This window comes from Condylostylus longicornis, unplaced genomic scaffold (assembly GCF_029603195.1).
Source record: "Condylostylus longicornis isolate FDR11 unplaced genomic scaffold, ASM2960319v2 ptg000005l, whole genome shotgun sequence".
Lineage (NCBI taxonomy): Eukaryota > Metazoa > Arthropoda > Insecta > Diptera > Dolichopodidae > Condylostylus > Condylostylus longicornis.
In genome coordinates, this window is record NW_026577974.1 from 6,826,584 (window position 1) to 6,839,694 (window position 13,111).

Below are 13,111 nucleotides of genomic sequence, written 5' to 3' on the forward strand. Positions count from 1 at the left end.
AATAAATAAATAAATTTGATTCTCCTAATCACTTCAATAAATAATACATAATATTTATGATAAACTTACAATGTACTAAAAAAAAATAAATATTAAATAAATAAATTAAAATAATTTTTATAAAGAATAATAATCACATATCTTGACAAACATAATTTTATTTTGTAGTTCTTAAATTGTTTTGTTATTATTATATAATTTGCAAAGTGATATTTTAAAAAATCATTAATATGAAAATTTTTATTGGTGCTATTAAAATTAAAAAACATTTTTATATTTTGTAATTTTTCATACAAAATTAGTGAAAAATATCACCATTTATATATAATTTCAATTAATTGAGCATATTTTCAAAACTGAATTAAAAAAACACTATGTTACAAATTTTAAATTATAATTTTTATATTATTATTATTATACATGTATTTTTTTTAAATAATTTTATTTAATGAATTTAAAAATGTGTCATGACTTTGGAAATGTTTTATATTTTAAACATTTTAATTTTTCTCTTTTTATTGAAATTGTTTTTAAAATTTAAGATTTTAACTTATTGATCACATAATATTAAAATTTACAAAAAACTACATATTATAAAAATATCATAATATTCATTTTCTATTAATCAAAAATAAACAATTTAATTATCGGATAAAAATCGAAAACAATTTAATCGGATAAATAAAAAAATAAACAATTTAATCGAATAAAAACACAAAATATAAAATGCCGTGTGCAAAATTCATATATTGTTTTTATTCTTACTAATGTTATTCGGAATTTCAATTGTAATTTTGTATTATTATTTTTTAATTAATAAAATGCATTACAAATACTATTTTTTAAATGTTATAAATATTTAATTTGAAAAAGAAAAATTGTAGTCTTTCAACTATAATTTAAAATTTGATCAATAATTAAATTGTTTCCGAAAAACTAATTTTATTTTATATTACAAGACAATATTATAATTTGAACTTTAATTTTTTTTTTTGAATAAAGCACGCATACAATAAAATTGAATTATTATAATAAGAATAAATATTTGAAAAACAATAATTTTAAAATTTTCATTAACAATATTTAAAATGCAATTATATAATTTCTTTTATAATTTTAAAATAACTTTTCTTTATACATAAAAATAAAATCATTTACAAAATAATTCTTTTTATTTTAAGTTTTACAGAGAGAGATTCTTAAAAAACAAGTTACATTAAAATAAATAAAATAATTAAAAAAAAAAAATGCACACAAAAAATCAAGCAGCCAATTTTAATTTAAGATGTGGCACAAAATTCATCATCAATTATTTTATTAAAAAAAAATTTTTCAATAATATTTTTAATTAAATTTCTTTTGTCTTTGAAAATATTTTTTCAATAATTTTTTTTTTTTTTAAATTTTACAATCTTATTTTTGAAATATTTTATTTATAAGCACAATTTTTTTTTTTAAATTTTAATTACATTTCAAATTTCATATATTTCATTAAAATGTTTTTTATCAAAATAACTTCAGTGAAATCAATCACCAATGTATAAATAAATAAATATATAAAAATATCATCACAAAGATTTCAATTTTGTTATATACACGAGAAAACCTTTGCTAATTGAACATATTTAGAAAGAACATTTTATAGGATAAAACATAAAAAAAATATCATTGTCATAACAGCAACATAAAAATATTATTTAATACAGAAACAACTCTCATATAAAAAAAATGAAAACTCGAATCAAAAAAACTTAAAAATTAATTTATTAACTACAATATTCGCAATTAAATATGACTAAATTAAAAATCATGGAACTATGATATGGGAATTTATTAAATAAAAACAAATTTTAGGTATTTAATTGAAAATTTTCTATATTTTTTATATACATTTTAAATTTATATAAAATATATTTAAAATTAAATCCCCCTTTTATTATATACATGCATATACATATTAAATATAATGATTTTTTTTTGTAAATATACAAAATTAATTCAATTTTAAATAATTAAATGTGCCTTATTTTTAATTATAAATATTTATACCCAATTTATACAAAATTATTTGAATAATATAAAAATTTAATACTCATCCAATTATGTACGTATATATTTAGTAACTTACAGTATACTAAAAATTAACAACAATATTATAAAATATTTTTGTTACAGTAAGTTATTGTAAATAAAAATATGAAATATAATATATATATATATACATGGAATTTCTTAAACCTTAATTAATTTAAATATATAATTTTAAAACTAGTAACAAAACAAGTAGAATTTAATGTGAAAGAAACAAATCGATTCAATGCAAATAAAATATTTTGATCTTCAATATAAAAATTTTATTTCTTTTTTTAAAATTTCCTAATAAATTTCGGAGGCAACTTCAAATATTCTTTGAATTTTTATTTCTGAATATTAGAATTACATTAAAGGTTTAAGTTATACCATTATTTTAAACAAAAAAATATTATACTTCAATTATATTTCAATTATATCAATTATATTTAAATATTTTTCTTTCGCCTTAATCATTATTAAAGTGTGCCTTATCTGTTTAGTTCTGTTGAAATAATTTATGTAATATATATTTTATAATATTATCAAATCCCTAACATATAAACCACGTATGAAATATAATTTGACCGAATATTTTAGAAGTATTTTAAAAACTCACACAAGACATAAATAAATTCTATTATTTCATTACCTTAATTTTTTTATGTTATATTTTTTTCTTTTATATAACATTATTTTATAAATATAATATTATATTACAATAATATACTTAAATAATTAAAAAAAAAAAATAAACCAAAAATTAAACTTCTTTTTCTAATTTTAATATCAAATATTTTTAAATAACTTTTAATTTATAAATTCTAATTATATAGAATTTTTAAAAATTAAAGCATGACACAATATTATTTATGCACTATAAAGGACATAATATAAATTATATAAAAATACGTATTTTAAAATTATCTCCAGAAAAAATATAACAGCTTCACTTATACATATTTCTAAAATTCAATTCTGTCCTAATATAAATCATAATTGAATAAAATTAAATCGATTTAATCAGCAATATACAATTTTATAAAATTGTATAACAGTTTTCTATTTGTATAACAGTTTCATATTTGTATAACAGTTTAATATTTTATTGTCATAGTCAACAAAAAAGGGCGTAAAATTTAAAATGATTTCTTAAAACTCAAATTACATATATTATTTAATATATGTATATTTTTAAAAGATAACACACATTTATACATATAATATATTTTATTAATAAATTCTTTATATTTTTAAATAAAATTTCTTTAAATTGAAATTTATTTTAAAAATTTAAATGAATAAAAAAATTAAAATTGAAGATCATAATTGAAGAAAAAAAAAACCAAAAAATTTCTATAATAACAAAAACAAAAAAAAAAATTAATTAACTATCATAAAAGAAAAAAAAAATAATAACCTTTTTAAAAAAAATTCCTAATTTATTTTAAATTTATAAATTAGTGAAATTTTGCTTTTAAAAAATAAAAATAAATCAATTACCAAAATTAAAAAAAAAAAGAAAACAAGGTAAAAAACAAATATTTCTCCCTAAACTTTTGAAATAATTGAAAGAGAATATTCCAATATTGGAGAAAAAAATTCCTTATAATTTATTTATTACCACACCATTTAAATGATAAATCATTTTAATATTTAATAATTTTGGCAAAAATATTATTGTAAATGTTTAAAATTTTAAAATTTTATTCTTTTGGAAATGATTATTAATCATTAATTGAATTGAAAATCAATAACTTTAATAATTAAATTTAATTTGCAATTTTATTTGAAAAAATAAATGAAAAAGTAAATAAGTTTAAGATAAAAATAATAATAATAATAATAAAAAAAAAATTAAATAAATTTATGATTTTAAAAAATATTTAAAATAATATGAGTTTTAAGAAATTGTAATTAATATGCAAAATTTTAAATTTTACATTGACAATGATTTATTACCAATGTTACATACAAATAATGATATAAAATACAAAATAATTATAAAAATTTATAAAAGAACTCTAATACAGTCTGCAAATAGCACTAAGCTGAAGATAAACGCTATATTAAATGAATTACTTTATGTATAACAGTATCATAATCTAATAATAAGGAAAATTTCGTTCGAAAAATTAAAAAAGTATTGTGGTATAAATTTTATAAATAAAAAAAACATTTCAATAATATATTTAATTATTAAGGCATTTTTCAAAATTTCACAATATCATGGTATATTTATAATACAATAAATAAATTTAATATAAAACTTGTTATATTTATATATTTTACAGATTTTCCATTATAATACTTACATTTCAAAAATAGAAAAAAAAATCTCTCAAATAACACCACAATAAATTTATAAAACCCTAACTAATATTTATTGTAAATTGTATTGCTACGGTTTACAAATTGAAAAAATACATTTTGTAATTTCATTATTTAAAAAAAAAAATAAGCCTTATAACTGTTATATACTTTTTATTTTATTCTAATATAATTTTTCTATATTTTATTCTAATATAATTTAATAGGAAAATTTTCGTGCTTTATTTAAATTGAAATAAAAATAATTTATATCTATATACAAGCAAAATATATATAAACTGTTATACTGAATAATAATATTAAATTCTAAATTAAAATATTTTTTTTTAGCAAAAAAAAATTTAACATGTTTTTCGCTCTTTATAGAGTACATTTTGTAAAATATATAAAAATACATTACATAAATAAATAATTAAGAAATTTTTATTATAAAGAAGATTTTCAATAGTATAACAGTTTTCAAAAATTTTATAAAATTAAAAAATTAATAATTAATATTATACTTAATATATTTTATGTTTTAAATTGTTTTTTTTATATAAAATAAAACCTATAAACAAAAAAAAAATAAATAAATTTAAAATCAACAAAAAAAAATGAATAAAAATTTTAAATAATAAGTATACAATATGCGTATATTAATATAATATTTTTATATTAATTAAAATTATATTTTAATTGTGAATATAATTTAATTTTAATTATAATTTATAATTACCTTTTTTTTTTTTATTTTAATTATAATTATTTGTAATAAAATTTTTTTTTGTCGTTTATTTTAATATTAATTTTAATCAAAGTTATAAATTATATACACGCACATTATTATGTTATATTAGATTTTCAAAACTCTTCTATAAAAATATATTATTATTTTTTTTTTCTTTAATTAATTCCTAATTTATAATACATGTTTTATTATTATGTACATACATTATATAATATTATATATAAAAAATTTTCTTGTTTTAAATTTAAATAATATAATTTTGTTTCACGAATCATATTATCTCTATTACTATATAGTTTTAAATTACAAGAAAAATGAAAAATATTAATTATATATATTAATATTAATTAAAAATATCGTAATACCCTTATATGTATGTGTTTTAATCGTAATTTATATAATATAGTAATGTGAAATTTTTATACATAAACGCATATATACATATAAAATAAATTATATGCATAAAAAAAAGAGAAATAAATTAAAATATAATTACTTATATATATAAAAACATTTTAATATCACATTAATAATTTTAATATTAATTTTTAAATTTATTAAAAAAAAAAAAAAGTTGAAATAAATGTTTTTTTTTTTCTTTTTGATATTTTCAAATTATGCTTGTTTTATTTTTTAATTTTTATTACAATTTATCAATTATTACTTTGTAGATTTTTTCATATTTTAATTGTTTTTTTTTTTTTTCAATTTTAGCTCATTGGACTGGGCCATATTTACACGTATTATATGCATTGAGCGTATGTGTCACAAGCATAAAAGAAAAGGGTACTCAATGCGTACTCGTCTCAATCACAAACGCTCAATGCGTACTCGTCTAAATAGGCTCATTATTACTTTGATTTTTGCTTTTGAGTTTTATCTTCAAAAAGAAATTGAGCACACAAAGTAGTGTTTATCAAATTATATTTATAAGGATTACATTTACAATATAGGGTGATTTCAAAATTGTAATAAAACTGCATTGCTATATAATGAACTTATAAGCTGAATATTTGGCAATCGTAAAAATATTAATATCATTTTACTGCAATTTTGAAGCTCATATTTTATAATTTCATATTATGATTGTATTTAAAGTTTAATACTACATATTTAAATATAATGTTATATATAAAGTGATTATTAATAAGATGAGCTAATAATTTGATATTATCTGTGTGACAGACGAATTTTTACAAAAAGATCATAAATTTTTAACCACATTAAAATTAATATATTCAATCGTAGATTAAAAATATTTTAGTATTATAATTTAAAATATTAAAAATTCTCAATCAATAGTTCACAATTTATAATATTTCACGGATTTCCTGTGAATATTAATTTATTATAAAAAGTGGTTAAGAACTATTTAATCTTGTTTAGGAAATCAAAAATTAATTTATAATTTTTGAATGTAATACACAAGAAAAAAACAAAAAGAGTTAAAAATTGCTCTTTATCATTAGTTTGATGTGTAAATATCTAAAAAATTCACAATAGTATTGTTATTTAAATTGATTATTTATTTTGTGCTGTGTCCTGTATATAATCGCAATATAATATATAAGCAATATAAAATAATATTCAATATTAAATGTATATTAAATTACAATCATTTAATCATATAAATTTTGGATTAATTATTTTCATTATTTCATCATTACTACACTATAACTACACATTAAACACCATTAGTATTACACTTAAAAAATTCACAAAGCACTTAATACAAAAACTTTACACTTTGTATAACAGCTTTAATATTTATTATTAAATTATAAACATTTATTATTACATATATATATATATATTGAAAATAAAAAAAAAAAATTTAAATATTTCGCTTCTTCGTAATTAATATCTTAAAAAATCAATTTAATTATGTATACACTAATTTTATTTTCTGTATTTATTTATTTAATTTAAATTTTTAATTTTAAAAATTTACAAATTTTATTTTATTTATTTAATTATTATATAGAATTATGTATATCAATGTTTATACTATATAAGTTTTATTTTGTATACTAATTTTATTTAATATTTTAAAAAAATATTATTTAATTTTAATTATTTATTTTTTATATAAATATTATATAACTATTATTATTCTTATAATAAATATTTTTTAACAGTATTTGTAATTGCGTCTTCAAAAATATATTTGTATATAACTTGTTATTTTTTTTTCCATTTTTGTTTTTCACATTATTCAAATACTAACAAATAATTAATTAACAAAAAAAAAAAAAACAAATTTAATTTAATTTTCTACAAAATAACATACTACAGGTTTTATATACTACATATAATTATATATTAATCAAATATTATTACTAAAATTAATATATATTAGTTTCTGTTTCCCGTATTTGCGCCCAAAAAAATTTATTAATATTAAAAATAATTTTTGATAAATTAATTAAAATATATATTTTATATTGAAAGCTTTGTTGGCTTATCTAACATAAATTAATTTATATATATATAGCTTAATTATTTTATTTCCCATACATTAACAATGATTAATATTGTAATCTGTTTGTAATATAAAAAAAAACGAAAATTTAAAAGAATATATTAAATAATTTTTTCAAATAAGTCAGAGATTATACTATCAAACTTTGTTCATGGATTTTGTTTGATATGATTAAAATGTGTAAACGTTCTTGTATTTTTGTCTGATTGAAATAAAACAACATCATACAATTCTCTTATCAAACAAAATCAATGATCAATAATGTTTGATTTTTAAACTTTGTCTAACCAATACTAATTGATACATCAATTTATTAATAAATTATTATTTCAATAATTATTTTTTTGTTTTGTAATAATTTTGTTTTCTAATTTGAATTATGTCAGGGTAAAAATTTAGTTTTTCAAGTAATGTTATGTTCGTTCGTTTTATTTTTATATTTTCAAATATTTAGAGATTTTCGTAATAATTTTGTTCAAAATTTTAATTAATTTCATATTTTATTTTTTGCTATTTTTCTAAAATTATATTGTAATTCTTAATATTCAATTCTTAATAATTAATTTCTTAATATTTAATTTTAGTATTTTTAATTTGATAAATAGATTTATATATATTTATCTTTATAAGATTAATAATCTTTAATTAAAAAAGAAATTGTTCGTTGAAAAATTAGTGATTATAATAATAATTATATTAATATAATCATAATAATAATAATGAAATTATTGCGTCTATGAGCCGTGACAGAAGTTGCAATATTTAGTTTTGCAACTATTTTGAAACGTGCACACATGCAACTGTATTATCGCATGCAAATAAGTAATCAAACAGTTTGTAATTTTTTTTATAAACTAATTGCATTATTTAATTAATGCAATCTATTTGAATTGATGCAATAGTATAGTTGCTTAGATGTGCGAGCCACGATTTTACAATTAAGCAGTAATTGCAAAACTAAAAATTGCATATCAGCCTGAATCCAAATAATATTCAAATTCTAAACGTGCTATTTGAAAGTAATTCATTTCCTGATCGAATATGTTACTGGCAATTTTTGTTGTTTGATCAAACATGTTCGATAAAACTTTTATTAAATCAAACGTGTACGATAAAAATTTTTGTAATCAAATAGGTTCGCGTTATGTTCTAATATTCATATAAATATTTCAATAATTAAAATATTTAAACTTAATAAAAGGCGTCTGCTCAAAAAAATAAAATTATTAAAGTATCTAAGAAAAACATTTCCAAAGTAAAAATTATTTTATTAATTATAATTCTTTTTTTCTTTATTTTTTAATTTAGATTTTTGAAATATTTTATAAATTAGAAATTATATAAATTTTTTATTTTTGTTTTTTGCTAATAATTTTTTTTTTACTTAAAAAAGTACAAGTATATTTCTTCTTTAATCTTAATTAACCTTATTATTTTTTACTATTTACAAAAAAAATTTATTTATTACACAAAAAATAAAACACAATAATAAAAAAATCATCACCAAAATTAATTTATTTTATTTATTTCGTACATAAATTTAAAAAAAAAATAAAATCAATATCGCTTTTATAATCATCACCATTCTATTATATCTAATTAATTATAATATCAAATATATATTATATAGATTTATTTTAAAAAAAAATAAAATAATGTGAGCGCTAATTCTTTTTAAAATTAATTATACTTATACTAATTCATCACAATTTGAAAACTATTTTAGCTTCTTTTCTATAATACCATTTTAATAATATAACTGTAATTTCAATATTAAATTTTTTTTTTTTAATTAATCACCTTGTATCTCTATTATAATAAATAACATACGTAATATTTAATATATAATATGAAAAATATTTTAATAATTTCTATATATATATATTGAAAATTTATAATTAACTTTACTATTATATCGTATATTATATAAAATATAGTATATAATAAAATAGGTCATTTCCAGTATGTCAAAGATTTGACAATTATATGTCAATCATATCAATCACTGGTTTTCGTAAATGACAATCAATAGAAATCAATATTGAAAAAATTTTTACAATTGACATATTAGAATTTTATTATCATTACTTATACCTACATTTAAGAAAAAGCAAAGAGAAAATGAAATGACTGTCAATTGCGTTGACAACGTATATTGAAATTTATAGCGTCTTGGATTTATAACTAGCATCAATTGCAAACATACTGGAAAATGTCCATGTAATCATATAAATATATCAATAATTTAATAATTTAATAATATTCTTAAATTTTTAATACAGTATTATAATTTATAATATAAATAGTATTAAAAATAATGCTAAATTCAAAAACAAATACAAAAGCAAGAAAAAAAAAAATTAAATAAAAACAAAAAATATATCGATATATAGTGCCAACACCCTTAGCAGCATTATCGACAGCCCTAGAACGTTCACCTAGTTCAGCATCATTAGAAGATGTATTAGCATCATTGTTGGGATTACCACCATCCGATTCTTCCAACACATATAGGTCCACAGGTATGAACCTGTAAGTTATGTTCCATTTTGACATAAATAAACATAAAATACAAAAAAAAAAAAAAAGAACAATAAGTATAATAAATCATTGCCAATTCTTTGAAAAAAAAAATATAGACTTGCAAATTAAATAAATAAATAAATTATGGAAACATACAAAAATAAAATAAAAAAAAAAAAACAAAATACACAGAAAAAAATTTTTCAACAAAACACAAAGAATTTTTAATTTTTTTTTTTTTTGATTTTTTGACATAATTAATTAATATTATAAAATTAAATTTATTGGTCATAAAAAATTGGTCAAAATTAAATTATTAGAATGTATATATGTAGTTATATAATGACAGCATGTATATATATATATTTACATAAATACAACTATAAATAAAAATAATTAAAAATTCATTTCACATTTTTTCATAATCATGCCAGCAACTCATTGACATTTAAAAGAATTGCCATATTCATATAAAAAAATTATAATTGCAATTTTTGACATCTTTAATGTAAAAAAAGAAAATTTGTTTGCTAAAAATTTAAAAATTAACCTCAAATTTATGCTAAATAATTTTTGACCAATTTTTCGAATAGCTTTATGGAGAATTTTTTTAATTTTCGAAAAAAAGAACAAAGTTTATACCAAATACAATTTTTTTTTTCTGAAATTTTATTTGGTTTATGCTGGGAGACGCAATTACAAAATTCTTATTAAAAAAAAATATTATTGTAAATGTTTCATTTGGTTTTTTAGTTTTTATTTATTTAATTTATTTAATAAATAAAAAAGTATTTTAATTAAAAACTTTTTCATTCCTACTATATTTAATTTATATGTATGTTCTTTCAACAAAAAAAAAAATCTAAATAATATTTCAAAAAAAAAAAAAACTAATAATTAATAATTTAATTTTTTTCTCCCCCCCCGCCCCCCACAAAAATTTTTCATAAAATACAAAATTGACAATGGAATTTAAGGCGATACAGCTAATGAGTTGGTCATGTTTCGTGTAACAAATAATACTCAAACTCAACAACAGCATACATACCAAAAACAACAACCGGCACCAACGAATAATTTACAAGTTGAGCAACAAGGTCGTTTTCGTAGACGAAGTGAAGGTGACGCACAAAAACAAAAACAAAATCAACAACAACAAAATCAAAAATTTAATGTTGATGTTAATAATCAAGTTGATAATCAACAATTACAACAACAACAGCAACATCAACAACAACAGCAACAGTTACAACAACAACAACCACCACGTCGTGTTTCTTTAGATTCAAGTGAATCAAAAGGAACTTCAGATTTATTAATAAAATGTCGTAATACAAAATGTGATAATTCGGCTACACCGGCTGATGCAAAAAAATTTTATAAAAGCTGTCATAATTGTTCACATTTGTATTGTTCAAGAGAATGCCGTCGAGCCCATTGGGAGAAACATCGTAAAGCATGTTTACATTCAAGAGTCTCAAATCTTTGTCGACAAGTTTTATCAGCTTGTAAAGATGACTTAGACTCTTTACGTCATTTAAGTTTATTAGCAAGAAAAGGTTATTTAGCTCAAGGACGTGGTGTTGTACGTATACTATTTCGTAGTCCAGAGAGTGCTGAAGGTTTTATTAAAAATGGTTTTCAATGTATGGGTGAAGCATCATATGTTAGATGGCCTGATTTAATGCCAGCTGAAATGGGTTTAGAATTATATTCAGAATTATTACGTTTAAGTACTGAATATAAACCAGATACAAAAATGTTAATATATGTTGCAATATGTGTTGTTTCAGAAGCACCTGGTACAGCAACAGCACCAGTTAAATGGGAACGTCAATTAGTATCCCGTTGTGCCAAATTAAAATTATGTAAAACAATATTATCTGAATTGGCATTAGAACAAAATTCTCAACAATTACAACCAACTGAACCATCAATTGAAATATTAATATTAACATTTGATTGTCAAAAGAAAACAACACAACAACAAAAAGAAATAATATTACAAAATATTGTAAATGTATTAAATCGTAAAGGTGTTATATTAAAAAAACATTATCCAGAAATATATCAACGTTTACAAAATTATACAGAAGGTCAAACAGAACGTTTTTTACCAGTAACATTACATCCAAGAGATTCAACAACTGGACAAGGTTTTGTATGTATTATAATGCCAACATATAGTGAAACTGATATACAATTACCAACATCAGATATTGGTAATCGTGTTACAACAATTGATATTGGTGAAGAACTATTAGAGAGCTGATTTTATGCTTCAACTAAATGTTAAAAAAAATATTGAAAAATAAAATAAATAAATGAAATGAAAAACTAAAGAAATTAATTTTTAAAATTAAATTAAAATTAATTTTTTTTTTTTTAATTGTTATACATAAATTTAAATTATATTTATTATTATTATTATATAAAACATATATACATAAATATCTTTAAATGTATTAAGAATGAGATAGATTTAGTTGAATGAATAATAAAATGAAAATTATAAAATTGATAAATTTTAGGCTCTAAAATGAAATATTAAAACTGAAAAAGTTCTTTAAGAAAATTCCAATATTTTAAATTGAAAAATCTGAATTAAGGCCAAAAAACATGAAAATTTGTTATACTAAAAATACATACTTAATTAAAATAAAATTCATTCAAATTTAAAAATTACAATTTGCATACACATAACATGTACATTGTTACAAAATAATTAAATAAATTCTTTTTTTTTTTTTACTTAATTTTTTTAAATCTAAATCAAATATTATTATTGTATAACAAATTCACTATATGTGTTAATGATAATATAACTGTATAAAAAATTATTATCATTAACATATATTTTATATATATATATATATATAAAATAGTTTAAAATATTAAAGTTATTGTCATTGTATTTTAAGGATTAAGCCTTGTTAAATCATAATTCTTTTTTAATTATATGTTGTTCAGTTTCA

The 13,111-nt window shown here is 17.6% G+C and overlaps 1 protein-coding gene across 2 annotated transcripts in view; it reads left to right on the forward strand.

The window, feature by feature from the left end:
* LOC129616322 (uncharacterized) overlaps positions 1 to 12,749 on the forward strand; it is a 66,314-nt gene extending 53,565 nt beyond the window's left edge. Inside the window, exons 6-7 of one of the 2 annotated variants that reach the window (XM_055531932.1) lie at positions 10,007 to 10,135; positions 11,114 to 12,749. In XM_055531932.1, coding sequence (XP_055387907.1) covers positions 10,007 to 10,135; positions 11,114 to 12,408 — 1,424 coding nt within the window. In that variant the 3' untranslated portion in view covers positions 12,409 to 12,749. The remainder of the gene's footprint in view (positions 1 to 10,006; positions 10,136 to 11,113) is intronic. The other variant, XM_055531937.1, reaches the window with a different exon arrangement.
* Positions 12,750 to 13,111: the final 362 nt, after the last annotated feature.